General features: G+C 37.0%; 2 protein-coding genes and 1 non-coding gene across 3 annotated transcripts; 1 reads left to right on the top strand and 2 right to left on the bottom strand.

The window, feature by feature from the left end:
- Positions 1–4,664: 4,664 nt before the first annotated feature.
- LOC140955711 (uncharacterized) lies at positions 4,665–17,767 on the bottom strand. Its single transcript, XM_073409891.1, is given in 4 exon segments — positions 4,665–5,579; positions 13,760–14,337; positions 14,340–14,476; positions 14,592–17,767. Coding segments are annotated over 4 exon segments (4,806 nt in total).
- On the top strand, positions 17,262–17,365 carry LOC118060364 (small nucleolar RNA R71). The gene has a single exon (XR_004689439.1). It is a non-coding gene; the product is annotated as a small nucleolar RNA R71 (small nucleolar RNA).
- A 790-nt stretch (positions 17,768–18,557) lies between the features above and the next one.
- LOC118060342 (putative disease resistance protein RGA4) lies at positions 18,558–25,173 on the bottom strand. Its single transcript, XM_073410243.1, is given in 6 exon segments — positions 18,558–19,872; positions 20,102–20,188; positions 20,321–21,143; positions 21,827–22,079; positions 22,430–22,791; positions 22,793–25,173. Coding segments are annotated over 4 exon segments (2,682 nt in total). The 5' UTR covers positions 24,844–25,173; the 3' UTR covers positions 18,558–19,872; positions 20,102–20,188; positions 20,321–21,127.
- Positions 25,174–27,637: the final 2,464 nt, after the last annotated feature.

A 27,637-nucleotide genomic window follows, 5' to 3' on the forward strand; every position in this document is an offset into this window, starting at 1 on the left:
GCTAAATTATAACTTAAGTCTTTTTTGTTTAAAAATCTATAACTTAATCTCTGGGACTTATTAAGAAAATGACCTCCGAGTGTTGAAGAATTAAGCTGTAAATATATAGCCTTCCAAATGTAAATGACTACATATTATAATCACATTGAAAGCCAAGGGACTACAGAATGATTTAGTCTTAATAGTTATACTTAATAATTAACTAGTAGCCTAGGCGACCACACTTGTATTAATTGTAGGTCCCAAGAACAAAGATTAAGGGGCAAGTGGAATCTGTCGAAGTCTAAGTCAAGCTAGCCAGTTATGACTTGGTTAGCACTGATTGAAAGCAATAATTTAGACAGCCCTGGAATAGTTGGTTTGCGAGCAATAATTTCGCAAGCAATTATGTAGATGCTTTTAGATATATAATTCTTTTAGATACCAACCATGTTTAATTTTTTATGAGAGAACCGGATATATAAAAATGAATTGTCACTTTATTTAGGGCAAAATACAAGATGGTTCAATCATGACTAAATTTGTTATTTCAACAGAATAACTTGCGGATATATTCACTAAATCATTAAGAAAAAAAGAGATTATCCACCATGATTTGCAAGCTGAGAGTTCTTGACATTCACTCTCCAACTTGAGGGGGAGTGTTAAGAAATGATCAACAATATATCGCATTTACGTTATGTATTAGGAAACATATGCTGACAAAGACATCTATTTCTATTGTAACTCTTATTCCAAAAATAGCTTTGCACAATTATAGGAAAATATTTTTGTATATTGATGCTGCGACAGATTCAATGAAATTTAATTGAGTTGGCAAATCTTTTCTTTCTATGATTTTATAGTTTTTTTAGAGCTTTAATGCTATTTGAAAAATAGATATAAAATTAGGATAATACAACCCGGTTTGATTTTAGTTTTTTTAATGTTTTTTTGGTATTTTGAGTTGATGAATTGGTGTTCCAATGATATTATTGAGATGTTTTTGGGTTAAATGACTTCAAAATTAGGTATTTTGAATAAGCCCTTATTTTCCGGCTATCATAATGGTAGTCAAAATCTAAGCTTGCAGATGACACGTTGTCAGCCTTGGCATGTGACATGTAACGTGCATATTTTTTTTTCCAAGAAAAATAGGTGAACATTCTCCCTTTCAAAAATAAAGTCAATCCTAGACACACGGGCTTGGGTTTGAATGCTCACTCATACGCTCAAGATTTTCCTTAATAGCCTAGGTGTGCTGGCCATAGACTGGAGTGCTTGGTCTCTTTTTTTGCCCTTTTTATATGTGTAAATATAAACGGGTAAATATCATATTTTGCGAGATTAAATATTTTGATATATATATCTTGATTTCCCAATTTTTAGTTTTAGATATTGTTAATGACTTTTTATTTATCTATTAACATGCATAGTTTTCGATTTATTTAATTACAAGTATAAATAAACCTTTTGTTTTGTACTTAAATTTTTTTAACTACATAAATGTATTGAAAAACATGCTTATATAATTTTGTTTTATAGAAAATAAAAATATCTGACTTACATGAAACACGAATCACATAACTTTTTACCATTATTTTATATATTCATCTTTATTTTTTAATCAAATATATTTATATATTTTTTATATTTATTCATTATCATCGAACGAGTATTGGACTTACAGTGAAGCACGAGTCACATAACTCATTATCATTATTTTTTATATTCATCTTTATTTTTTAATCAGATATATTTATATATTTTTTGTATTAATTCATTATCATCGGGAGAGCATTACGTTTGGTGGTGTGTCGTAATACAATGTAGAGTATTTTTAACTAAAAATATATAAGAATAATATTTTTTAAAGTAAATCAAATTAAAGTATTGAGACAAACGGAGTAAAGAACTAGGAGGACAAAGCAAACTCTATAAACTAAGGATTCCAAAATCAGTTCTTGTAACAACAGGATGAGCAGTAAATAATCTCAGACTGGTCAGAAGATTTAAAATGTTAAATCTCAGACCTCCATGAAAACAATGATAGTCTGTCCCTATTGTATAATGTTGGTTAAATTTGCAAGTGCACAAATCGTAACAAGTAATAAAGTGATGAATAGAGTATCGTCCCACGAGGATTTGTAAAAGTTACTACTAATTACCAAAGTCTTTTAAATTATGATCTATTTGAGGAATCGAATGAGATAGTTTATGAAACAAAAATTAATGATTAAAAAGTAACAACTAATTGATTAAATATTAATTAATTCAATTGTACTGGTTCTAGGATTTCTGACTTACCATAACTATGCCTATGTGAACTTTCTCGATTAAATTAATTACTCCTAATGTTGATAATCAGGTTTTTCTAATGTAAATATTAATCTCTCTCGAGCATCAATAAATTATTTCGACAAATAAATTTCATATACTCTACAAAAGTTCTGAACCTGTCGAAATTTATTAAGTACTGTAAAACCTGTAACGATTACAAAAGTTCCTAGGATATCTCTATCCTATAGATTTCTTAAGGTATTTCAAACAATAGCTAAAACAATTATTACTTCTCAGTTTCAAATTGAATTCTAAATCATGCAAATGTTGGCCAAACACACGTAAGCATTACACATAGAATGAAATACTCAACATCTTAATGTAATAATTCAATCGAAGAAATTGTTCACATATTCATAATAAGGTTACATAAAAAATCCCAGAATAAAAGTCTACTCCATAGTTAAATTAAAGAGAAACAAACTTGATACGATGAACATCACTCAAAAGCAGAGAATTTCAGCGGAATAGATAGGTGTCCTCCCGGTCTTCAATATTTTTGCCTTTGTTCTTTTTCTGTTCCCTTTGGTGCCGCCTCCTCTCTTTTTCTTTTCTATGTTGTAGGGTTGCTCCTCTGTCCTCTCTCCTCCTTTTTCTTCTTTTATATTGTGGCTTTTCTACCCCTGCAGTAATGAGGAAAGTTTCCTTTTCTGCATTAAATTCCTTCCTACTCAGACATTGCGGGCCCGATTTGAGGTAGAAGACGTGCGAATTCAAAGATCTCTATTTCTAGAGAAATTGTATAGAATCAAATTTTCTTTCCAACGAAACTGATCTTGCAATTTTTGGACATCTGAGCGTTGAGATAAGGGCCATAAACCAAAACAGTCTTTGCAATGCAGGAATTTCAGGCTGGTTCAATCCTTGTTTTTCAACTCGCTTTTTTTTGGGCTTCGAAACAACAAAACTGAGTTATATGCCCTTCATATGTTTTGTAGACCTTCATCTCAGCTATTTGAAAATGGTTACGAACATCCGGAACTAAATTGTATAGCTTCTTTGCAGCACATGATGAATCACTATTCAGTTTCACTGCCTGTTCAGTAACCTAAGATCTGAAAACACATTAATTTCCCACGAGGTCAATCGTTCAAAAAGAGATTCAAAATTCTAATTTTCTTGTGCAACATATCCAAAATATTTAAAAATCAAGCATGAATAGCAGAAAATATATATGCTAAAAATTCCCTTATCAAATACCCCCAAACTTGAATGTTTGCTTGTCCTCAAGCAAAAAGGAAACCATGAAAGCAGAGTGCTAAAAGCTCATGATAAGTTCAACTTTCACATTTAAAAGGCTCTATCGTGCAGCATTCACTTCTTGACTTAGCTCATAGACAATATTAGATAATGAAAAACTAAGCATTCCTACTCTCTGTGCAGGTCGTTGTACAAACTTCCAACTCATCCATGTGTTTCATGTGTTTAGCATCTTTGAACCGTGCACAGTCAATCCGCCATTATTATTATTAATTTTTTAAAAAAAAAAAAACAAGGTAGCCAACTTTAGGAGTAATAACACACTTTTACTTGTCTTTTGACAAGGGTGATTTTTTTAAATTTATCACTTGTCTTTTGACGCAAATACAAACATTTGTGATGAATGCACCCGGTTACTTAACAGGCCATAAACTTAAAATGCTTTGTATACTCATATTTTAAGCTGCCGTTTGACGTAAAAGTAAACATTTGTGATGAATACTCCTAGTTACTAAGCAACTCAAAACATTGGAGTAGATACACATCATATACTTATTCATTCACTTTCATACTCATTATCACTCCTTGTTTTAATATTTTTCTTAGAGGGTAATAACAAGAAAGAACATCACACTTATCTCTTATGCATAACTACACAATTCACATGACTGTGCTGGAAAAGTGTACTTCAATAATTCAAAAGAAAATAGTCATGCTTAATCCAACTTTATAAGATATCATCTGCTCTAAGCCAAGAAATATCATGGTTACATCATGAAGCACCTAAAAATGTCAAAGTTGGTCTTAAATCAATATCACTTTTCACCCTCTGTTTTCATGGTTTATCACTTTTCACCCTCTGTTTTCATGGTTCTAGTGTGCAGTGTCTTTCATAGTCAAAGCATGCAATGTCTCCCCCAAACTTAAATATCACATTATCCTCAATGGAAAAATAAAGAATAGAAAGGCTTACGAATACTTCCTTTTGACTGTGTGGGTGTGAGTTTGCTGTTGCTCCTGGTTATTTGCTTGTATGATCAATTCCTGCACAACTCAATGAAACAAATAAGGTTTTTTTTTTTTTTTTTCGGGTTGCCTCCCAATCAGCGCTTAGTTATAGTCATTAGCTTGACTTTTCCATTTATCTAAGATGAAGTGAGAGGGATATCATCCCTTTTCCCAATAGTCTCTCCATTCCTATAATGCTTCAGACGCTGCCCATTCACTGTGAATGTTCCCTTTTCATCATGGGTGACCTCTATTGCTCCATAAGGAAATACCTTCACAACCATAAATGGTCCTGACCATCGTGATTTGAGCTTACCAGGAAACAAGCGGAGCCGTGAATTGAAGAGTAATACCTGTTGACCAGGGACAAACTCCTTGCGTATAATGTGTTTGTCATGCCATGCCTTGGTTCTTTCCTTGTATATCTTGGCATTTTCATAGGACTCATTGTGAAATTCATCCATCTCATTAAGTTGCAGGATTCTTTTCTCACCTGCAACCTGCAAATCCATGTTCAGTTGTTTCATTGCCCAGTATGCCTTATGCTCTAATTCAACAGGAAGATGACATGCTTTCCCAAAAACTAATCGATACGGAGACATTCCCAATGGTGTTTTGAATGCTGTCCGATATGCCCACAATGCATCATCTAGCTTTCTTGCCCAATCTTTCCGAGAATTACTTACTGTTTTCTCTAAGATTTGCTTCACCTCTCTATTTGATACCTCTGTTTGGCCATTTGTCTGAGGATGATAAGCCAATGCTCTTTTGTGTCTGACTCCATACTTAGATAGCAGTGCTTCAAACTGCTTGTTGCAAAAATGAGTTCCTTCATCACTAATGATGGCTTGAGGAGTACCAAATCTGGTAAAGATGTTCTTTCGTAGAAAATTAAGTACCACCTTGCCATCATTTGTAGGCGTTGCAATTGCCTCGATCCACTTTGATACATAATCCACTGCTAAGAGAATGTATTTGTTGTTATAGGATGAAGGAAAAGGTCCCATGAAATCGATGCCCCAAACATCAAATAATTCAACTTCTAGGATATTCTGTAGTGGCATTTCATTTCGTCGAGATATATTCCCAGTATTGTCGCACCCCAAAAAAATTCAACGCGCGGCATCGGCTGGCGAATTAAGTCTCGTTGTTGCATTTGCTTGAATTTGGTTCGTTGGAGTCGCCACCTAGTAATTTATTGAAGGCTACTAGGAAACCGAATGTACTGGTCTTGTCAGAGATTCACGGGTACGGGACTGGTTGTGGTTAGGAAAGGTATTAGCACCCCTAACACACCCTACCTGAGGTAAGCTGCTTCGCGAATTTGATGTGTTAAAGAAGTTTTAATAATTGTCTTTTCATCGGAAATTAGAAATATCACTTACGTATAAGTTAATAATTCTTAACCGTGATCCAATCAAAAATATTAAATTCTTCTTTTGATATCTGCAATTTTATCATTAAAAAATAAAATATATAAAAAAATAAAATAAAATAAATAAATAAATAAAAACACATACAAACACCCACATTCACTTTTACTATTTTTTGTTTCTTTTTCTTTTCTTTTTTTCTCTTTTTGATATTTCCACATTTACAACATACAAATAAAATTCAAATTAAATAAATATTACATCAAACAAATAAAAAAATACAAAATAAACCCTAAAAAATCTCAAAGCTTCTAGAACATGCAGGAACAGTGCACGGGAACAGTGCTGGGAAGGCTTCTGGTGGCAGAAAACACTGGCGGCGCGTCTCCTCCACGCGCCACCGCGCACTGGTGGCGCGTGGGTTCACGCGCCACCGCAGGAAAAGCCCAGAAACAGAGGGCGTCTGGATCGACTTCTTCTTCTCAACCTCCCTACGCCGGCGGTGACCTGCAAAGCATCCGAAAACAACACAGGCAATTGATTTTAATTTGTTTGTTTTATTTTTAGATCTGTTTTTCTTGTTTTGCAGATCTGTTTCTCTTCCTTCGCTGGTTGCCGATCCGGTTGAGGAGTGGTCGGTGGCGGTGCTGTGGTCGGGTCTGTGGCGGTCGTCGCTGCTGCGGAGAGGAAGAAGGCGCTGTTGATGGCTTAGAGGAGCGCCGCCGAGATGGAGAGGGTCTGGTGTTGGTCGGCCGAAGAAGGAGACCGTGGGTCTGAGGGCACTGCCGGGGACGGCGCTGCTGCTGTTGGAGGCTGAACTCGTCCGGTGTTGGAGGAACCACCATGAGTGAGAGAGGGGCTGCTGTGTGTTGTGGAATGGAGGGGAGTTGGATCTGTTGAGAGATCAGAGAGTGAGGTGGCCGGTGGAGGAAGAAGAGAAAACTGGAAAATCAAAGTGGTGGGGGGCTGTTTGGCCGGTTCTTTGTGAGGAAGAAAAAATGATGGCCCCGGGGAGGATGGAGAGGCTACAGGAGAAGATGAGATTGGCTGAGAAGGTCTGTGTGGGGGAGAGAAAAAAAAATTCAACACGGGGGCCGGCGGCTGGTTTTCAGAGAAGAACATTAGGAAAAAAAATTTAAAACCAGGGGGAAGGCGCCGCCGGCCCCTTCTTTGAGTGGGGTGAAAGAGTTGGGTTTTAGGGTTTTTGTATTTTTTTCTGAATGTGTCAAAATTGACCCCCCTTTGAATGTGTTGAGGAAATCAGTATTTATAGGCAAAATGTTGCTAGGTTTTTCAACTTGGTCCCTCAACTTCTTTCTTTTTTTGTAAATTTTGATTTTTCTTATTTTTTTTTTGTATTTTTTGAAAACGAGCAAAATCAACGTCGACTCAATGAGGAAAATCAATGATTAAAAATGACGCGTGAAAAGTCGAACGCGTTCGAAAGTCTTTTGAAAATTTAAATTCTTTTTTTAGACGACGTTGAAAAATGCTAAAATGACGAGAAAATATTAAAAAACATATTTTTTTGGATTTTCATTGTTTTTCTCTATTTTTGAATTTTTTTGAAAATATATAAAAAAAACATGGGTAAAAAAATTGGGTAGCAACAGATGCCCCCTCTTTACAATGCTTACGAAGCAAAACTCCTCAATGTTTTGCGTAGTAAGCTTTGTAAAGAAAAACTTGTATTTCTGTTTGCTCAATATCCACTTCATCTAAAAAACCTTAATCTGTTCTTCTCTTCTTTTTTTTTTCATTATCCTGAGATCCCATCTGGCGACCTCTTTTAACCAAAACCAAAGAATGTGTGTAACTCAGTCAACCTGAAATCCCATATGGAGATTCCCTTTAACCAAAGCTACATGAGATCCCATCTGGCGACCTCATTCAATTGGAACGAAAATATGTGTAACTCGGTTAACCTGAAATCCCATCTGGCGATTCCCTTTAACCAAAGCTACATGAGATCCCATCTGGCGACCTCATTTAACCAAAACAAAAGAATGTGTAAAAAATGGTCTCATTGTATGGGTGACCTACCCAAGGAAAATGCTGGTCTCATTGTATGGGTGACGAACCCTAGAAAAAATGCTGGTCTCATTGTACGGGTGACTAACCCTAGAAAAATGCTGGTCTCATTGTACGGGTGACGAACCCTAGTGCTGGTCTCATTGTACGGGTGACCGACCCTAGAAAAATGCTGGTCTCATTGTACGGGTGACGAACCCTAGAAAAATGCTGGTCTTATTGTACGGGTGACTAACCCTAGAAAAATGCTGGTCTCATTGTACGGGTGACTAACCCTAGAAAAATGTTGGTCTCATTCTACGGGTGACGAACCCTAGTGCTGGTCTCATTATACGGGTGACCGACCCTAGAAAAATGATGGTCTCATTGTATGGGTGACCGACCCAAAGAAAAATGCTGGTCTCATTGTATGGGTGACCGACCCAAAATGGAAAAAATGTGAAGAAGTGTGGTCATTGTAATGGGTGACCTATCCATGTGGAAAGAATATGAAAAGGTGGTCTCGTTGCGATGGGCGACCTACCCAAATAGAAAGAATGTGATGTGCGGTCTCATTGTAATAGGTGACCTACCCAAAAAATAGAAGAAGTGTGGTCTCATTGTAATGGGTGACCTACCCAGATGAAAAAAATATGATGAAGTGTGGTCTCATTGTCATGGGTGACCTACCCGGATGGAAAAAATGTGAAAAACGCGGTCTCATTGTCATGGGTGACCAACCCAGGTGGAAAGAATGTGAAAAAAAATGGTCTCATTATGATGGGTGACCTACCCAGATAGAAAGAATATGAAGTGTGGTCTCATTGTAATGGGTGACCTACCCAAAAAATGTTGGCGAGGGCTCAAAGGCGCACTCGAAATGAGGTAGGGTTAGAAAACGCGCTACCTGGGAAGTGAGGGCTCAACGGCGCACTCGAAATGAGGTAGGGTTAGAAAAAACGCACTACCCAAAAGATGATGATGAAACATCGACCTGACAAATGTTAAAAGCAATGCATTATGATCAATATGCATGTATACTTACCTGAGAAAAATAGGTCCCCCTTTCTTCATGATGTCTCTTCTTTCTCAAAAGTTGGAGTGTTGGCAGTGGACTTCGATGGCTTTTTCGCTCTTGCTTACTCCAATCATCTCTTGTGATTTTTACCTATCATCATGCTTCTTTGTCCTCCGCCCCTTTATCTCAAGGGTTGCCAACTTTGCTCGACATTTTCTTAGAATGGGAATCATGGAGCCTGCTCTATCATATGTTTCTTTATTGCTCCCTAGCTTGATCATGCCCCCAAGTATTCAATTCGGGTTTGTGGACGAAGCTATGTGAAGGAAGGTTTGACAAGGAGTTGTATTCATGCAAAATTTTTGAAATTCCAAAGTTATTCCAAACACAGAAATCATTTTGACATCGATTCAAAGCAAGCTCGTTCTGAAGAAATTCAAGTGTTTCCTATGGAGAGGTTATCAGAAGTGATGAAAAACCTTTTTTTTTTCTTTTTTTTGGAAAAAATATGAAGTGACATTTGGCTGGTCAAAATGGTTCAAGATTTAATATGAGAGTTTCAAAGAATCGGTCTTGAAAGCATTCATTTTATTTGCATGAATAATGATTTCGTTCACATGAGAAAGCACTGCCTACCGATCCAGATTGCTTGCCTTTGATCAGAAAGGGCTTGATTAGGCACATAATGTAGGCTTGGGCTCTTGGTTATAAAGAAAATGATATTTGTAGGCTCAAAAAGTGTTTAAGGGATTTTCAAAACTAAGGATCACTTGTGCTTGTTTCTTGACCTTTTGTCATTTAAAATGTCCTTTGAAAATTGTCTATCGTGCCCCCTTGTGTTGGGCTTGGGCTTTTTCTCTTTGCTTTTGTTTTCTTCATATGGTTTTGAGCATCATCATATTGTTTTTTTTTTTTTTTTTTGCTCAAAACTTTTGGATCCTTTGGATTTTTCTTCATGCCCCCAAGCTTTGTTCGGGCACCTTTGACGATTGAGAATTTTCTTTTATGCCCCCTGTTGCGTGGGCATTTTCAATCATTAAGGTTTTTTCTATGTCATCGCACTTGCCCCTAATGTGGGGTGTGATCCTAGCCAAGGTTATTTTTTCAAGAAATAGTTATTAGGCTCAAAAGGGGACTACAAATGATATATTTAAGCCTTGTGAAAGAATTATCAAGGATGGCCTTTCTTCATCTCAAATGCATGCATTTAGGATCGGTAAGCCTTGCTTTCATGCGAGTATGCAATGTGATTTCTCATTATTCATTCAAATAAAACTCAACTTTTGGAGTCACTTCATGGTTTTTTTTTTAGGTTTTCTAGGTGTATGGTTACTTTTCTAAGGATTCACTTGAATTTCCAGAACTCATTTGTTTTGGACAAACATCAACATGATTTCAGTTTCTGTACTAAACTTTGAATTCCCAAAAATCCTTGTGAACATGTGCGATCATGCATAGTTTGGAAGAAAGGAAAGACACCCAAAGATTCTTGGTGTGATGGTTTCATGCTTAACGGTTAGGCTCAAAGTGTTATTTGTATGAAACGACAACAACAATGAAGGTATGTTAAGAACACAGGAAAACACATGATCTTATTAACAAGAAAAGACTCATTTGATAAGGAAAATGTTGCGGAATTTTGAGCCAAGTTACCAACAAAAACTGGAATAGGTTGAAACAAAAATCAAGAAACTTTGCAGGCATGATCAAACTAAGGTTTTTTTTTTTTGGCAGAACAAGAATAGGCTCCAATATGTACCGGTAGTGCAATTTCCCTTTGGTTGGCCTTCCCACCAAAGCTTTTGCAGAAATATATGATTGTCTCTTAACCATGTTTGCCCCCAATTTCTTCGGGCGGAGTTGTTGTTGGGTTTTGAACAAAGATAATAGGTCGGTTGGAAGGAACTTTCCTAGAGTTATTTTTCAGTATCTACTCGAGTAAGCTAGAAGCAAGTCATACATGTCTTCAAAAATTACGACGAGCATACTCTTTATCTTCCGAGTTTTTCTTCATTCAAAGTCGGGTGTTGTAGACTCGTAGGGGACCTACTTTTCATTCTGGTGCATGCATGACAAATGTATGAACATGTAATCTATATGATGAACTCGCCCTTCGAGGGGTGACAATATGGTCGTAACTCTTGTATGATGGAGCAAGAATCGTGATTTTTGCCCAAACTCTACAATGAAAATTTTCGGAGTGACGGCCAATGTGTCACCCACAAGTCTTGAGTTCAAGATGCTTCAAGAAGGGTTTGCCCTTATGCAAATAACAATAGCACATACAATCTAAGGACAGGTTCTATTCATTATGTGAACAAGGGTAGGTTTTCTATCTGGTCTCAAAAGGGTCTCATATCTGCCCAGTGACGTTCTTCGTAAAGACAGTATGGGGGCGTTGCAAGGAATGGTTAAGGCACGTATACCCACCATTACCAAGCAGGCACTCAGATATGAGTTGGGTGTTTCACGCATCTGAACCCTGACCAATAGTCTTAGGGCAGATCGCTACTTCCCCACCTAACCTAGAAGCTTGTGTGTGCTTTCAAAAATAAATACAGGTGATGCATGAGACAATTCTATAAAATGCATGGAAATAAATATTAACAAAAAAGATAAAAATGCAAAAACTTAAACACATCAAATATACAAAGCTTAGTCCAATAATGTCAGAAACAGTACCTTCCCCAGTGGAGTCGCCATTCTGTCACACCCCAAAAAAATTCAACGCGCGGCATCGACTGGCGAATTAAGTCTCGTTGTTGCATTTGCTTGAATTTGGTTCATTGGAGTCGCCACCTAGTAATTTATTGAAGGCTACTAGGAAACCGAATGTACTGGTCTTGTCAGAGATTCACGGGTACGGGACTGGTTGTGGTTAGGGAAGGTATTAGCACCCCTAACACACCCTACCTGAGGTAAGCTGCTTCGCGAATTTGATGTGTTAAAGAAGTTTTAATAATTGTCTTTTCATCGGAAATTAGAAATATCACTTACGTATAAGTTAATAATTCTTAACCGTGATCCAATCAAAATATTAAATTCTTCTTTTGATATCTGCAATTTTATCATTAAAAAATAAAATATATAAAAAAATAAAATAAAATAAATAAATAAATAAAACACATACAAACACCCACATTCACTTTTACTATTTTTTGTTTCTTTTCTTTTCTTTTTTTTCTCTTTTTGATATTTCCACATTTACAACATACAAATAAAATTCAAATTAAATAAATATTACATCAAACAAATAAAAAAATACAAAATAAACCCTAAAAAATCTCAAAGCTTCTAGAACATGCAGGAACAGTGCACGGGAACAGTGCTGGGAAGGCTTCTGGTGGCAGAAAACACTGGCGGCGCGTCTCCTCCACGCGCCACCGCGCACTGGTGGCGCGTGGGTTCACGCGCCACCGCAGGAAAAGCCCAGAAACAGAGGGCGTCTGGATCGACTTCTTCTTCTCAACCTCCCTACGCCGGCGGTGACCTGCAAAGCATCCGAAAACAACACAGGCAGTTGATTTTAATTTGTTTGTTTCATTTTTAGATCTGTTTTTCTTGTTTTGCAGATCTGTTTCTCTTCCTTCGCTGGTTGCCGATCCGGTTGAGGAGTGGTCGGTGGCGATGCTGTGGTCGGGTCTGTGGCGGCCGTCGCTGCTGCGGAGAGGAAGAAGGCGTTGTTGATGGCTTAGAGGAGCGCCGCCGAGATGGAGAGGGTCTGGTGCTGGTCGGCCGAAGAAGGAGACCGTGGGTCTGAAGGCACTGCCGGGGACGGCGCTGCTGCTGTTGGAGGCTGAACTCGTCCGGTGTTGGAGGAACCACCGTGAGTGAGAGAGGGGCTGTTGTGTGTTGTGGAATGGAGGGGAGTTGGATCTGTTGAGAGATCAGAGAGTGAGGTGGCCGGTGGAGGAAGAAGAGAAAACTGGAAAATCAAAGTGGTGGGGGGCTGTTTGGCCGGTTCTTTGTGAGGAAGAAAAAATGATGGCCCCGAGGAGGATGGAGAGGCTACAGGAGAAGATGAGATCGGCTGAGAAGGTCTGTGTGGGGGAGAGAAAAAAAAAATTCAACGTGGGGGCCGGCGCCTGGTTTTCATAGAAGAACATTAGGAAAAAAAATTTAAAACCAGGGGGAAGGCGCCGCTGACCCCTTCTTTGAGTGGGGAGAAAGAGTTGGGTTTTAGGGTTTTTGTATTTTTTTCTGAATGTGTCAAAATTGACCCCCCTTTGAATGTGTTGAGGAAATCAGTAGTTATAGGCAAAATGTTGCTAGGTTTTTCAACTTGGTCCCTCAACTTCTTTCTTTTTTTGTAAATTTTGATGTTTCTTATTTTTTTTTTGTATTTTTTGAAAACGAGCAAAATCAACGTCGACTCAATGAGGAAAATCAATGATTAAAAATGACGCGTGAAAAGTCGAACGCGTTCGAAAGTCTTTTGAAAATTTAAATTCTTTTTTGACGACGTTGAAAATGCTAAAATGACGAGAAAATATTAAAAACATATTTTTTTGGATTTTCATTGTTTTTCTCTATTTTTGAATTTTTTGAAAATATATAAAAAACATGGGTCAAAAATTGGGTAGCAACAAGTATGTTGACATCTATCACAAGCAGTAACAAAAGCATGAGCATCTTTAAACATAGTGGGCCAATAAAAACCTGACTGCAAAACTTTGGCTGTAGTGCGCTGTGTTCCAAAGTGCCCCCCTTATTCAAGTGTGTGGCAATGCTTCAATATATTTGTCATTTCCTCTTCTGGAACACACCTCCTGATGACTTGATCTGCACAATGCCGATAGAGTATTGGCTCCTCCCAGAAGTAGTGTTTGACTTCAGAAAAAAATTTCTTCTTTTGCTGGTAAGAAAAATCTGGCGATATGATCTTACCTGCAAGAAAGTTAACATAATCTGCATACCAAGGAAAGAATTTGTTAGTGGAAATTGCTAAGAGTCTTTCATCAGGAAAACATTCATTTATAACCGTGAATTTAGGCTCCAGTTGCTGTGTCAATTCCAGCCTTGAAAGATGATCTGCCACCACGTTCTCAGTCCCCTTTTTATTTTTAATTTCTACATCAAATTCTTGCAGTAATAGGATCCAACGAATGAGTCTAGGCTTGGCATCTTTCTTAGACACTAGGTGTCTAATTGCAGCATGATCAGTATACACCAGTACTTTGTTTCCCATCAGGTAAGGCCGAAACTTATCAAATGCATAGACCACAGCAAGCAACTCTTTCTCGGTTGTGGCATAATTGAGCTGGGCATCGTTGAGTGTTCTGTTGGCATAGTATATGGTGTGAAACACATTATTTTTTCGTTGCCCCAGTACTGCTCCAACTGCATAATCACTTGCATCACACATAAGCTCAAATGGTTTCTCCCAATCCGGTGCAATTACAATAGGATTGTCACTAACTTCTTTTTCAACAACATAAAGGCTGTCTTGCATTCCTCATCAAACTGAAACTTTGTGTCTTTTAGCAGCAGACTGCATAGCGGTTTGGATATTTTAGAGAAGTCTTTGATGAACCTCCTATAAAATCCCGCATGACCAAGGAAACTCCTAACCCCTTTTACTGTAGTTGGCGGCAAAAGCTTGTCTATTGCCTCAATTTTAGCTCTGTCTACCTCTATTCCTTTTTTCTGAAATCCGGTGCCCCAATACTATACCTTCCTTTACCATGAAGTGACATTTTTCCCAGTTCAATATCAAGTTTGTCTTTTCACAACGCTCCAAAACCAACGCCAACTTTGCAAGGCAGTCATCAAAAGAAGTTCCAAATACAGAAAAGTCATCCATGAAGATCTCAATGATTTGCTCCACCATATCTGAAAAAATAGCCATCATGCACCTCTGAAAGGTAGCTGGTGCATTACACAACCCAAAAGGCATTCTTCTGAAAGCACAAGTACCATAAGGGCAGGTGAAAGTGGTCTTCTCCTGGTCCTCAGGTGCGATGGCTATTTGGTTGTATCCTGAATAGCCATCTAGGAAACAATAGTATTCATGCCCAGCTAACCTGTCCAGCATCTGATCAATGAATGGTAGGGGGAAGTGATCTTTGCGAGTTGCCTTGTTGAGCTTTCGATAATCCATGCAAATCCTCCATCCAGTTACCGGTCTAGTAGGTATCAAGTTGTTGTTTGCATCCTTTACCACTGTCATTCCTCCTTTCTTTGGCACAACTTGAACTGGGCTTACCCATGAGCTGTCAGAGATTGGATAAATAACACCAGCATCTAACCATTTCAGAACTTCTTTTCGGACTACCTCTTTCATGGTCGAGTTAAGCCTTCTCTGATGTTCTACTGTTGGCTTGACTTCATCCTCCAACAGAATTTTATGCATGCAAATAGAGGGACTGATGCCTTTGATATCTGCCAATACCCACCCGAGAGCTGCCTTATGTTTTCTCAACACCCTCAACAATTTTTCTTCCTCTGTTTTGGTCAGCTTTGCAGAGACTATCACAGGATAGGTGGAAGCTTCTCCAAGATATGCATACCGAAGGTGTTCTGGCAGAGGTTGCAATTCCAGAACCGGTGCTTGTTCACTGGTTGATTTTATCTTTGGTGCTGGTTGTCCCAAATCTTCAAAGTATCTTTTGCGGTTAGGTTCAAAAGAGTCCATCCAACATGAATATTCTGTTATTTCAGCATCCTTTTCCAGTACATTATTTACCAAACATGCTTCCAACGGGTCAATTGGAAGCTTGACTTTATCATTAATTAAGGAGTCCACCACTTGAATGCTAAAGCAACTCTCCCCTATATCTGGTTGTTTGATGGCTTTGAACACATTAAAAATCACCTCCTCTTCATTCACCCTTAACCGCAGCTCCCCTTTCTTCACATCAATTAACGCACCTCCAGTGGCCAAGAATGGTCGGCCAAGCAAGATAGGAATCTCATTATCCTCCTCCATATCCAGTATGATGAAGTCTGCTGGAAAGATGAACTTGCCCACTTTCACCAGTACATCTTCAATTATTCCCCTTGGATGCTTCAATGACCTGTCAGCTAGCTGCAGTGTTACTGTGGTTGGCCTTGCTTCACCTAAACCAAGCTTCTTAAAAATAGATAAAGGCATGAGATTAATACTTGCACCTAAATCACATAAAGCTTTTTCAAATATAGAATTTCCAATGGAACATGGTATAGTAAAACTCCCTGGATCCTTAAGTTTAGGAGGCAGTTTTTTTTGCAAAATAGCATTGCATTCCTCAGTAAGAGCGACAGTCTCATATTCCTCTAGCTTTCTTTTGTTTGAGAGGATGTCCTTCAGAAATTTCACATAGCTTGGCATTTGTTCAAGAGCATCTGCAAAAGGAATGTTAATCTGCAATTTTTTAAACACATCAAGAAATTTAGAAAATTGCTTATCAAGTTTATTCTTCTTGAGACGTTGTGGAAATGGAATTCTCTGCATTATTTCTTGCATTGGTTCTGGCAGAGGATCAGATTTTTTCATATTCTGAATTGGTTCGACCATTTGCTCCTCATCTTCTCTTCCTGCACTCTTGTTTCCAGCAGTCTGCTCCACTTCTTTTCTTCCTGCACTCTTGTTTCCAGCAGTCTGCTCCACTTCTTTTCCACTTCTTAAAGTTATGGCCTTGCATTGCTCCTTAGGATTAATTTCAGTTGTGCTTGGTAGATTTCCTTGTTGTCTACCCGTGAGCATGTTGGCTAACTGACCAACCTGAACCTCTAAATTTCGAATTGAGGCTGCTTGGTTCTGCAGATTGGTATTTGTTTCAGTCATGAATCTGTTGGTGTTGTTTGCTAACTGTGTCATAGCTTCTTCAAGTTTTGATTTCTCTTTCATGTGCTCACTTGAAGATGGCATGGTTGGATTCTTCATGACAGTTTGATTGTTCCACGAGAAATTAGGATGATTTCTCCAACCAGGATTATATGTTGCACTGTAGGGGTTGTTCTGCCGGCTGTAGTTTGACACAAAATGAGCATGCTCTGCTTGAGAGAATGGGTTCCCAACCTGACACTCTTCACTTGTGTGATTTTCATGGCAAAAATCACATGTTGTATGGATGGCATTTGCTGACAGTTGAGTGGTTTTCAGTTGCTGAGTTAGTGAATGGACTTGAGCTGTTAATGCCGTGATTGCATCAATTTCGTGCACCCCAACAATCTTCTTTTGTATGCTTCTTTCATTTGGCCATTGGTAATTGTTCATAGCCATTTCTTCCAATAAGTTATAAGCATCATCCTGTGACTTACTCATAAAAGCTCCTCCTGAAGCTGCATCAATTAGTGTTCTTGTGGAGACATTCAATCCATTGTAAAAATTCTGCACCTGCATCCACTTCGGTAGTCCATGGTGGGGGCATCGCCTAAGCAAATCCTTGTATCTCTCCCATGTCTCATACAATGGTTCACTCTCAAGTTGGGCGAAGTTAGCTATCTCAATGCGCATTTTTGCTGTCTTGGCTGGTGGAAAAAATTTAGCAAGGAATTTTTGAGCTAAATCTTCCCAGCTGATAACTGAATCTGCAGGCATGGAATTTAACCAATTCTTTGCTCTATCTCGCAGAGAAAATGGAAACAATCTGAGGCGAATGGCATCATCAGTAACGCCATTATGCTTAAATGTGTCGCAAATTTCCAAGAAACTTGCAATATGGGCGTTAGGATCATCACTTGGCAACCCATAAAACTGAATTGAGGTCTGAATCATCTGCAGTATTGCTGGTTTGATCTCAAAATTATTGGCCTCAATCCTTGGTTTCCTTATAACAGAACGGATTCCTGTCACCTGTGGGAGAGCAAAATCTCTCAATGCCCGTGTATCTTGCTCATGATTTTCATTGTCTGCCATGATGCCTGAACTGTTTTGAGTCTCTCGCGTATTCTTTCTTAATCCCCTTGCAGTTCTCTCAATCTCAGGATTATAAGGTAGCAACGGCTGGTTTTTGTTGCTTCTCATGCACTAGACAACACACCTAAAGAGCTGAAGACAAAAGGCAATCAAATTAGATCAAATTTAATTTATATTGATATTATTAGTAATTTTATCTAAAATCCCCGGCAACGGCGCCAAAAACTTGTTGGTTAAATTTGCAAGTGCACAAATTGTAACAAGTAATAAAGTGATGAATAGAGTATCGTCCCACGAGGATTTGTAAAAGTTACTACTAATTACCAAAGTCTTTTAAATTATGATCTATTTGAGGAATCGATAGTTTATGAAACAAAAATTAATGATTAAAAAGTAACAACTAATTGATTAAATATTAATTAATTCAATTGTACTGGTTCTAGGATTTCTGACTTACCGTAACTATGCCTATGTGAACTTTCTCGATTAAATTAATTACTCCTAATGTTGATAATCAAGTTTTTCTAATGTAAATATTAATCTCTCTCGAGCATCAATAAATTATTTCGACAAACAAATTTCATATACTCTACGAAAGTTCTGAACCTGTCAAAATTTATTAAGTACTGTAAAACCTGTAACGATTACAAAAGTTCCTAGGATATCTCTATCCTATAGATTTCTTAAGGTATTTCAAACAATAGCTAAAACAATTATTACTTCTCAGTTTCAAATTGAATTCTAAATCATGCAAATGTTGGCCAAACACACGCAAGCATTACACATAGAATGAAATACTCAACATCTTAATGTAATAATTCAATCGAAGAAATTGTTCACATATTCATAATAAGGTTACATAAAAAATCCCAGAATAAAAGTCTACTCCATAGTTAAATTAAAGAGAAACAAACTTGATATGATGAACATCACTCAAAAGCAGAGAATTTCAGCGGAATAGATAGGTGTCCTCCCGGTCTTCAATATTTTTGCCTTTGTTCTTTTTCTGTTCCCTTTGGTGCCGCCTCCTCTCTTTTTCTTTTCTATGTTGTGGGGTTTCTCCTCTGTCCTCTCTCCTCCTTTTTCTTCTTTTATATTGTGGTTTTTCTACCCCTGCAGTAATGAGGAAAGTTTCCTTTTCTGCATTAAATTCCTTCCTACTCAGACATTGCGGGCCCGATTTGAGGTAGAAGACGTGCGAATTCAAAGATCTCTATTTCTGGAGAAATTGTAGAGAATCAAATTTTCTTTCCAACGAAACTGATCTTGCAATTTTTGGACATCTGAGCGTTGAGATAAGGGCCATAAACCGAAACAGTCTTTGCAGTGCAGGAATTTCGGGCTGGTTCAATCCTTGTTTTTCAACTCGCTTTTTTTTGGGCTTCGAAACAACAAAACTGAGTTATATGCCCTTCATATGTTTTATAGACCTTCATCTCAGCTATTTGAAAATGGTTACGAACATCCAGAACTAAATTGTATAGCTTCTTTACAGCACATGATGAATCACTATTCAGTTTCACTGCCCGGCTCTGCCTGTTCAGTAACCTAAGATCTGAAAACACATTAATTTCCCACGAGGTCAATAGTTCAAAAAGAGATTCAAAATTCTAATTTTCTTGTGCAACATATCCAAAATATTTAAAAATCAAGCATGAATAGCAGAAAATATATATGCTAAAAATTCCCTTATCATATAATCAGAAGATTTAAAATGTTAAAGAAATCATACCACAATGCATTAGCAGGGGAAATGAAGAGGACAGATAACTTACTCTGCTGTCTACATTTCCACTGTCAAAGTGCTCATGCACCCTCCTAAGGTTAAACACAAGTCGAAACTAGTTTCTACAACAAAGAAAAAACCCAAAATTTGATTTAGTATATCAACAAGTTTTAAGTTCATGATTTGATTTCTGGAGCACAAAACTTTCTCTGACTTAAACTCCATAAAGCAAGAGGAGAAGGTAAAACTGAAGATCAAAATTAAAAGACTTGCACTGAATTTTTCTGTCAATACACAGAACCATTTCCTGCAACTGATCCAGCCTGTTCCATCGTCTACAATGAGAGCAACATCAATAACCTTTTCAGCTTACCATAACCTACATCAACAAGATGTCAAAACTTGTTAGAAAAATAAGCTAAACAATTACTGTGTTTATTTCAACTGAGTCCGACAAGATCAATAAATTTCAGTTCCTAGAATAGAAATATGAAAGCAGAGTAATAAGACAGAGCTTTTTCAATAAAGCTACAACAAATGGTCTAAAAGAGGTAGTAATGATTAACAGAAAAGGAGGGGATTTGAGATGGAGAGATGAGAGGCCTTACTTTTAGAAGAGGAGTGGTCTTTTGTGGCAACCTAAGTTGACTGAGAGGTATAAATCCATCACCACAGGCAGCGGAGGAGGTTCCGAACTGGATGCCGGAGGAGTTAGAGACAGAATTGTTTGAAAACATATATGAGAGACGTGGGGAGAGGGCAACATTTACATGGAAATGAGTGTTCACAACTAAACAAGAGATTTTCCACTGAAATTAAATGGCCACCTTGCAAAAAAGCAGCTCCTAGAATCGAAGAGACAAGCTGTAGCTCCAAAAATCCTAATGCACTCTTACTACTCTCAAGATATCAATAGTCCAAACAAAGATGCTCTGAAGCTATATCAAACTCCTAAGGGAACACAAACTGGATATTATCAAACTTTATAAAACACAGTAGATTAAAATTTTGAATGCCGCATATATTTAAAACTTATAAATTGAATATGATCAAACTTTAACATCCAGGCACTGATATTAGCTTTGAAGGCAGATTTTTGACGAAGAGACAAGCACCATCATGAATCATCAAATTTCCTCTCTTGACTATATCATAATGATCATTCGCCCTCTTAAAACCACAGCACCATTTCTTCACTACCAGTATAAGAAATAAAATAATAAAAATGTCATGTTTTACATATCTCACTTGATTTGTTTGATTTTCCCACACTTTCTGGGCAACCAATCACGTAGCTAGAGGGATAAATTAAGCCTTTGCTTGTTTAGCTAGCGGAATATTAAATTAATTCACGTGACGTTATGGAATTAAGATAAATTCATTTACGGATATTATATAATTAAAAAGGAGGAGCTTTTACCCACCACCAGGGAAATGCAACTTGTGCGCATAATGCTTATCGGCCATCAACCCAGACAACTTATTGATATTTCAAGATTTATCAAACGCTACGGATCAAGAGCAAGCTACTGAAAGTTCCAGGTCTTGCAAAGAGCATCATATCTGGGATTTACGATAGCTTCCACCTCTGAACTCCATTGACATCACTTGCAATGTATATCGGACATTCATCTCTAGCTTGATAATGGCCTGGAAAAAACCATGAATGCAAAGTATCGATCAGAATATGGTATTACATGAAAACAATGTTTGTCTCTAGGTAGCTCGAATACCATCATTAATGCGCCTTCTGTTAGTTTTTGAGTTCTGTTTTTTTTTATTAAAAAAAAAAAAAAAAGTAGTATGGAAGCAAAATGGGTTTTTCCTCAAACAAAATAATCATAAGAGAAGAAATAAGAAATTTGAGGATGGATTAGGGCAGAGAGGTTGGGTAATTTGTTTTCCCAATTAATTGAAAAAAAGTTGCGAATATTCAAAGAAAAGCAATAATAATTTGATCAGATGAGGGCTGTGGATGATGGAATAAATAGATAGAGAGAATATGATAAATTAAATTGAATTAAATTCAGGAAGGAAGGAAGAGGTTAAAAACCTTTGTATTTAAGAATAATATCCTTACGGTGAAAATGCTCTAACCGTCAAATATAAAAAGATAGATTTGTGGATAATAAAACTAAGGAAGGAAGGAAGAGATTGAATATCTTTATTTTTGGTGAAAAGTAATTTTGTTTGGTGTCTGAACCGAATTAATTGAAAAACGTTACCTTTCATACACGTAATAAAGAGAGATAGAGAGAGTATGGAATAATAAAAATAAAAGAAAATAAATAAAGGAAGGAAAGGAGAGGTTAAATGCCTTTCATACTCCTTACCTTTTGTATCTCAATCCTTCACCCTTTACATAGCGACCCTCCTTTTGAATGTAATTCCAATTAATTACAATATCTGGAATGTGTTTAATGCTAGGCCACTCCTCCTCCCTCTCCTTTCCCCATCCTCTTGCTCTTCCGCTCAGCTCTTCACTGCAGGCATCGATTCTTAACAGTTGCAAAGAGGGAAGGTAGGGTATCCTCCCTTGAGATTCAGATTCAGATAGCGACTTCAATTCGCTACATCTATAGATTTCTAACTCATCACTATCATCATTCAGATTCAGATGCTCTTCCACCATCCCTTCAGTCTACCACAACGATCTTCATCGAGAGTTGGAAACAACGGCATTGAAGTCAGATTTGGACAAAATTGAATGCTCAAGGAAGAAAGACATGGAAAACAGAGCATTCTCAACCCTTATTCTATTATTGACTCGTCACTATCATCATTCATCTCATCTCTACTCCATCTATTCCTCCATCCCTTCAGTCTAGGACAAAAAATGATATCTAGTCTCTTTAAAGATGGGAAAAACGTCGACGCTCCTTTTCCTCCAACCCCCTCACTATCTATGTACTCCAAATCATCCAATCGCCAAACACTTAATTTTTCAAGAGAAGGGATTCCATCTAACGGAGGGATATGCTTAATTCTTACACAGTATTCTAGACCAATACTTACAAGATTTGAGAGATTTGAAACCCAACTTGGAAACCTCATACCTCCATAGACTTTAACCCTCAACTCTTGAAGACTCGAGTTTGGCTGGAGGCTTTGCATATCTGAATCACTATCCAACTCTGGGCCCAACCCTACGGTCAACGACTGAAGATATTGTTTATCTTTCAATTTAGCTCCTTCAAATTCTGATATACAAGTGCTCCTCATGACTCTTATTTCTAGCCTCCCTCTCAATTCATTTAACATACTCAACTCATCCAATCCACCTATCATCTCAGATTTAAGACTTATTTTTAGCAACCACAAAACATGATAACGTCTGTAGACTAGTTAATTTCCCAATCCCACGAGGCATATACTCTAAATTATCACATAAATCATGATCAAGAGAGCAACCAACATCAAGATGCCTCAGATTGATCAGCTTATCAATACTTCTTGGTAGTTCCTTAAGTTTACTACAACCATTGAGCTTGAGCACTTGCAAATTTACTAGATTGGTGATAGAATTAGGAAGTGCCTCCATATTATTATTCGAAAGATCAAGATATTTCAGATGCTTGAGCTTTTTAATGAGAGGTGACACTTCCTTCATTCCCAGATGACTCGAAACAAGCACACGTAAACGCCTAAAGTCTCGACAAATTGACACCCATGTCCCCTTATCCCATTTGCCAATTTGCAACATAAGCGTTCTGAGACATTTTGCAAAAGGTAAAGGAATTCGCATTTGTTGTGCCAGATCCAATACCATGTCAAATGACACATGCCGAGTCATATTATTACTGATTTGTTTTCCTCCACGCTCCACTTTGATGCTCTGAAAACCAGCGACTTTGGTTGCAAGATCATGCATAAAATCATGCATTTTGCAACTTTCTATGTTCCCGAATCTATCCTTCTCCACTTCATGGAAGAAGGACCTCCATAGTAAACTCTCAAAGCACTTGAGACCAACAACCTCAAGGCACCTATCACCTGAATTTGAAGAGCTAACAAACCCTTGTGCAATCCAAAGTCGAATCAAATATTTTACATCTATCTCATGACCTTTGGGAAATAAGCTACAGTAAGCAAAACAATGCTTCAAAAATGATGGGAGAGCATCATAGCTTAACTTCAGGGTGTGAATGATGTTATCATCTTGGACCCTATTTGGAAGTTCTTGTTGGATAAAGGGCAACCACTGGGCTCTATCTTTCAAAGACATTAACCTCGCAATTGCTTTTAAGACCAAAGGAACTCCACAACACCTCTCTACAATCTCTTTTCTAATTTTCTCATCTACATGACCCGACTCTTGCCCTTGAGGAAATGCCTTTCTTCTAAAAAGTTCCCATGACTCATCTACTGACAGACCTTCTAAAACATGTGGTTCTATTGTGCTTGTGAATTTTGCAATTAAATGAGAACGTGTAGTTACCACTATCTTGCTTCCTACTGCATCACGCGGTAACAACTCCTTCAACCTATCCCATTTTTCACCATCATCCTTACCATCCTCAGCATCCCACACATCATCTAATACAAGAAGATACTTCTTTTTCTTTATTTTCACTTCAAGCTCTTTTTTCAGACTCTCTAACTGATCATCAAAATCTCTCGTACCTAAAGCCCCTTTGATAATCTTTCTAACATCTAAGCCGCCTGAGACACTTACCCAGAGTCTCACACCAAAGTGCGCCTTAACTTGCTCATCATTGAAAACATGTTGAGCTAGTGTGGTCTTCCCCAACCCTCCCATTCCAACTACGGAGAGGACAGAAACATTATGTTCATAGTTGGATTTCATCAGAAAACTTTTAACCGCCTCTTTGACACTCTCTCTCCCAACTGTTATTTCAGGTTCAGATGAGGTAGTTTGCTCCCTGACAGTGGTCAAAGAAGCTCTCTCCTCACCACGAACATCAAAGTTGAATTTTTTACTGTCAATTTCAATGCCATCTAGTCTCTCTCTAAGTGCTTCTACTCTATGACCCATCCGTAAACCATACACAAATTGGTTTGATCTTGAGAAAAAAAGGCGTACCTCCCTCGATACTCTTTTCCCAGGCATCAACTGTTTCCGCAGAACTTGTGTTGAGAAATCGTCCAGCAAATCCTCTGCATCATATACAGCTTCCCGCAGCTTCATGAGCCAGTCTTCGATTTGATGGTTCTGTTTTTGTGCCTGCTCCTCAGCGTCTTGAATCACAGCCTTAATCCTAGTAACTGTGTCATTGAGCTTCCGCAATTGATCTTTGATCCCCCACCATAGTGCAACCTCCTGAGCAGTTAGGGAACCTAATGTCTTTATTATTTCCACCGCAATATTGAAGAGCACACCTTCAGCCATTTTTTCTTTGCAGGTTCAAAAAGTAGTGGGTAGAAGACAAACCTCCTGAGCAGTTTGGAATGGTGATCGTTTAGTATGCTAAAAGGGTTTGATATAGTGAAGTAGATTCTGACGTTAACCAAACAGTACTCAAAGCAGCGTGTGGATACTGTCTAACTACCAATAAATATCCCTTAATCCTTAGGTTTTGAGCTAAATTATAACTTGAGTCTTTTTGGTTTAAAAATCTATAACTTAATCTCTGGGACTTAATAAGAAAATGGACTCCGAGTGTTGAAGAATTAAGCTGTAAATATATAGCCTTTCAAATTTAAATGACTATATTGTAATGACATTCAAAGCCAAGGGACTTCAGAATGATTTAGTCTTAATATTTATACTTAATAATTAACTAGTTGCCTAGGACCACACTTGTATTAATTGTAGGTCCCAAGAACAAAGATTAAGGGGCAAGTGGAGTCTGTCGAAGTCTAAGTCAAGCCAGCCAGTTATGACTTGGTTAGCACTGACTGGAAGCAATAATTTAGACAGACCTGGAATAGTTGGTCTGCGAGCAATAATTTCGCAAGCAATTATGTAGATGCTGCAGAGCACAAGATGCAGAAGGACCAGAACATAGACCGCTTCAGTCTTCAGAAGATGCATCCTTTCCTGTACTAATATTCCATTAATTTAGACAGAATCACTATTTTGCAAAATCCGGTGACCGGTTCACGTGAATACTGTCCCTGTAGACTCTTTTAGATTCAATAGAAATCAGGATAAATGTCACGAACCGAATTCCAAATCTATAATCGGCATCACACGATTATATATAAAGCAAGCACAATATGTCAAGAGCTAAGAGTGTACAAAAATAGTTTATTTACAAATTATTTATAAAGCAAGCACAATATGTCAAGAGCTAAAAGTTTATTTTAGACAAAAGTAGTTAAAGCACCGGCAACCTTCATATATTAATAAGAAAAGGTAAATATATTTCTAAAGCTAAAGTTTTATTTTAGGCAAAAGTAGTTAAAGCATTAGCAACCTTTACATGTCTTAAGAAAAAATGGCAGTGGAGTGCAGGACATGTCTAAAGCTAAAGCTTTATTATTGTTATTTTTAAATAAATTACTTATTAAAATGTTTTTTATTTGAAAATATATAAAAATAATATTTTTTATTTTTTAAATTTTATTTTTAATATCAACAATCAAAATAATTCAAAAGAATTAAAAATAAATTGATTTCAAACAATTTTTTTAAAAAAAACTACAAAATACAGTCCATATTGTAAAGTGAAGCAGCACACTAGTGACAGCTGCCTCAATACATGTTTTAAATTCAAAAGGCACGGTGAGGGAAAAAGTGAAGCAGCACGCATCGATAGACATCGTCAGGCTGCATTTTATATGATGCATTATTCAGTGAGCTTTTTCTATTCAAACATGGAATCAGAGCAAACATACATGACAGTCTCATCTCCTTCTGCCTAAATTTATTATTTAATGAGTAATTGAGTCTTCCGGAAAATAATATCTTAATTACCGGCGGCTGTACATTTCTATACTTGTCTTCAAAAAATAAATTTATTTGTGCGATCTTCAATCACCTACGCATATGATAAAAAATAATTCCTTCCCTTGATCTGACAGTGCAGAGTAAGAAGCTATAACCGGTCCGTCCATGCCAAACGATCACGGGCTATCGACCGGTGTCAGCCAACCGCAATATTGAAGAGCACACCTTCAACCGCAACCTTGGAATATTTGCAGCAAGTTTAAAGTATTTTTTTTTATTTAAAAATATATTAAATTAAAAAAAAATATTTTTGATATTAGTATAGGACGATGATCTAAAAAAATTAAAAATTTTTATTTTAAATAAAAAATTTTAATTTAAAAAATCACAGGTAAAATATTTAGATTTTAGATAAACAGAGCATAAACTAGAAGGACAAATCACACTCCATAAACAAAGGATAGATCGATAGGTACAAGTCAGAGGTTGAAAGAGTGTTTATGGTCGGTCCGTCCTGTAAGAGCAGTACTTGCGGTTACTGGAACGTGCTTAACGTGAAATGGAATTTCTAGATAAGATGCTACTAAAAATATTTGTTATTTAGAAGAATATTAGAATAAAGTTTTTATTTTAAAAAATTTATTCTTAATATCATCACAATAAAATAATTTAAAAATATTAAAAAAATATAAAACAAAATAAATAACTTAATTATTTTTCAAAATAACTTGGGAAATAAAAAAAATAAAAAAAACTTTTTAACTTATACTTAAAATCATGTCCTAGTTTGATATTAATTTGAATTTAATAAATGTGTTTTTTTTATGAATAGTTATTTTATTATGATATAGATATTTTCAAACTCAACTCAAACTTAACATAATATGTATATCTATTTTATTTTATTTTTATTTTTTGTTAGATAATAAAACAATATAGATACCTGAAACTGAGGTAAAATATAAAAATCTAAATTTATTATGGGATAAATAATAAGTAAAAAATAAATATAAAAAACACTAAAACGGCAGCTACCCATTATCATTGTTATGCGGGACTCATATTAGAAACAAAAAAGCTGTATTGTTTTCAGAGGCATAGAATTCCCCAGGTTTTCTTTAGGAGAGAGTTCACAGCGATATCATTGCATTATCTCATCTTACTGATTGATAACAGTAAGAATTCCATTGCTGTGACAGTAAAATAAAACGAGTCTCACGCAAATTAGATGAAATTAAGAAATAGAACGTTCATTCACAATAAATATTTAAAAGACCATTCAATAAAACAA

This window comes from Populus alba, chromosome 6 (assembly GCF_005239225.2).
Source record: "Populus alba chromosome 6, ASM523922v2, whole genome shotgun sequence".
NCBI classification, from domain to species: Eukaryota; Viridiplantae; Streptophyta; class Magnoliopsida; order Malpighiales; family Salicaceae; genus Populus; species Populus alba.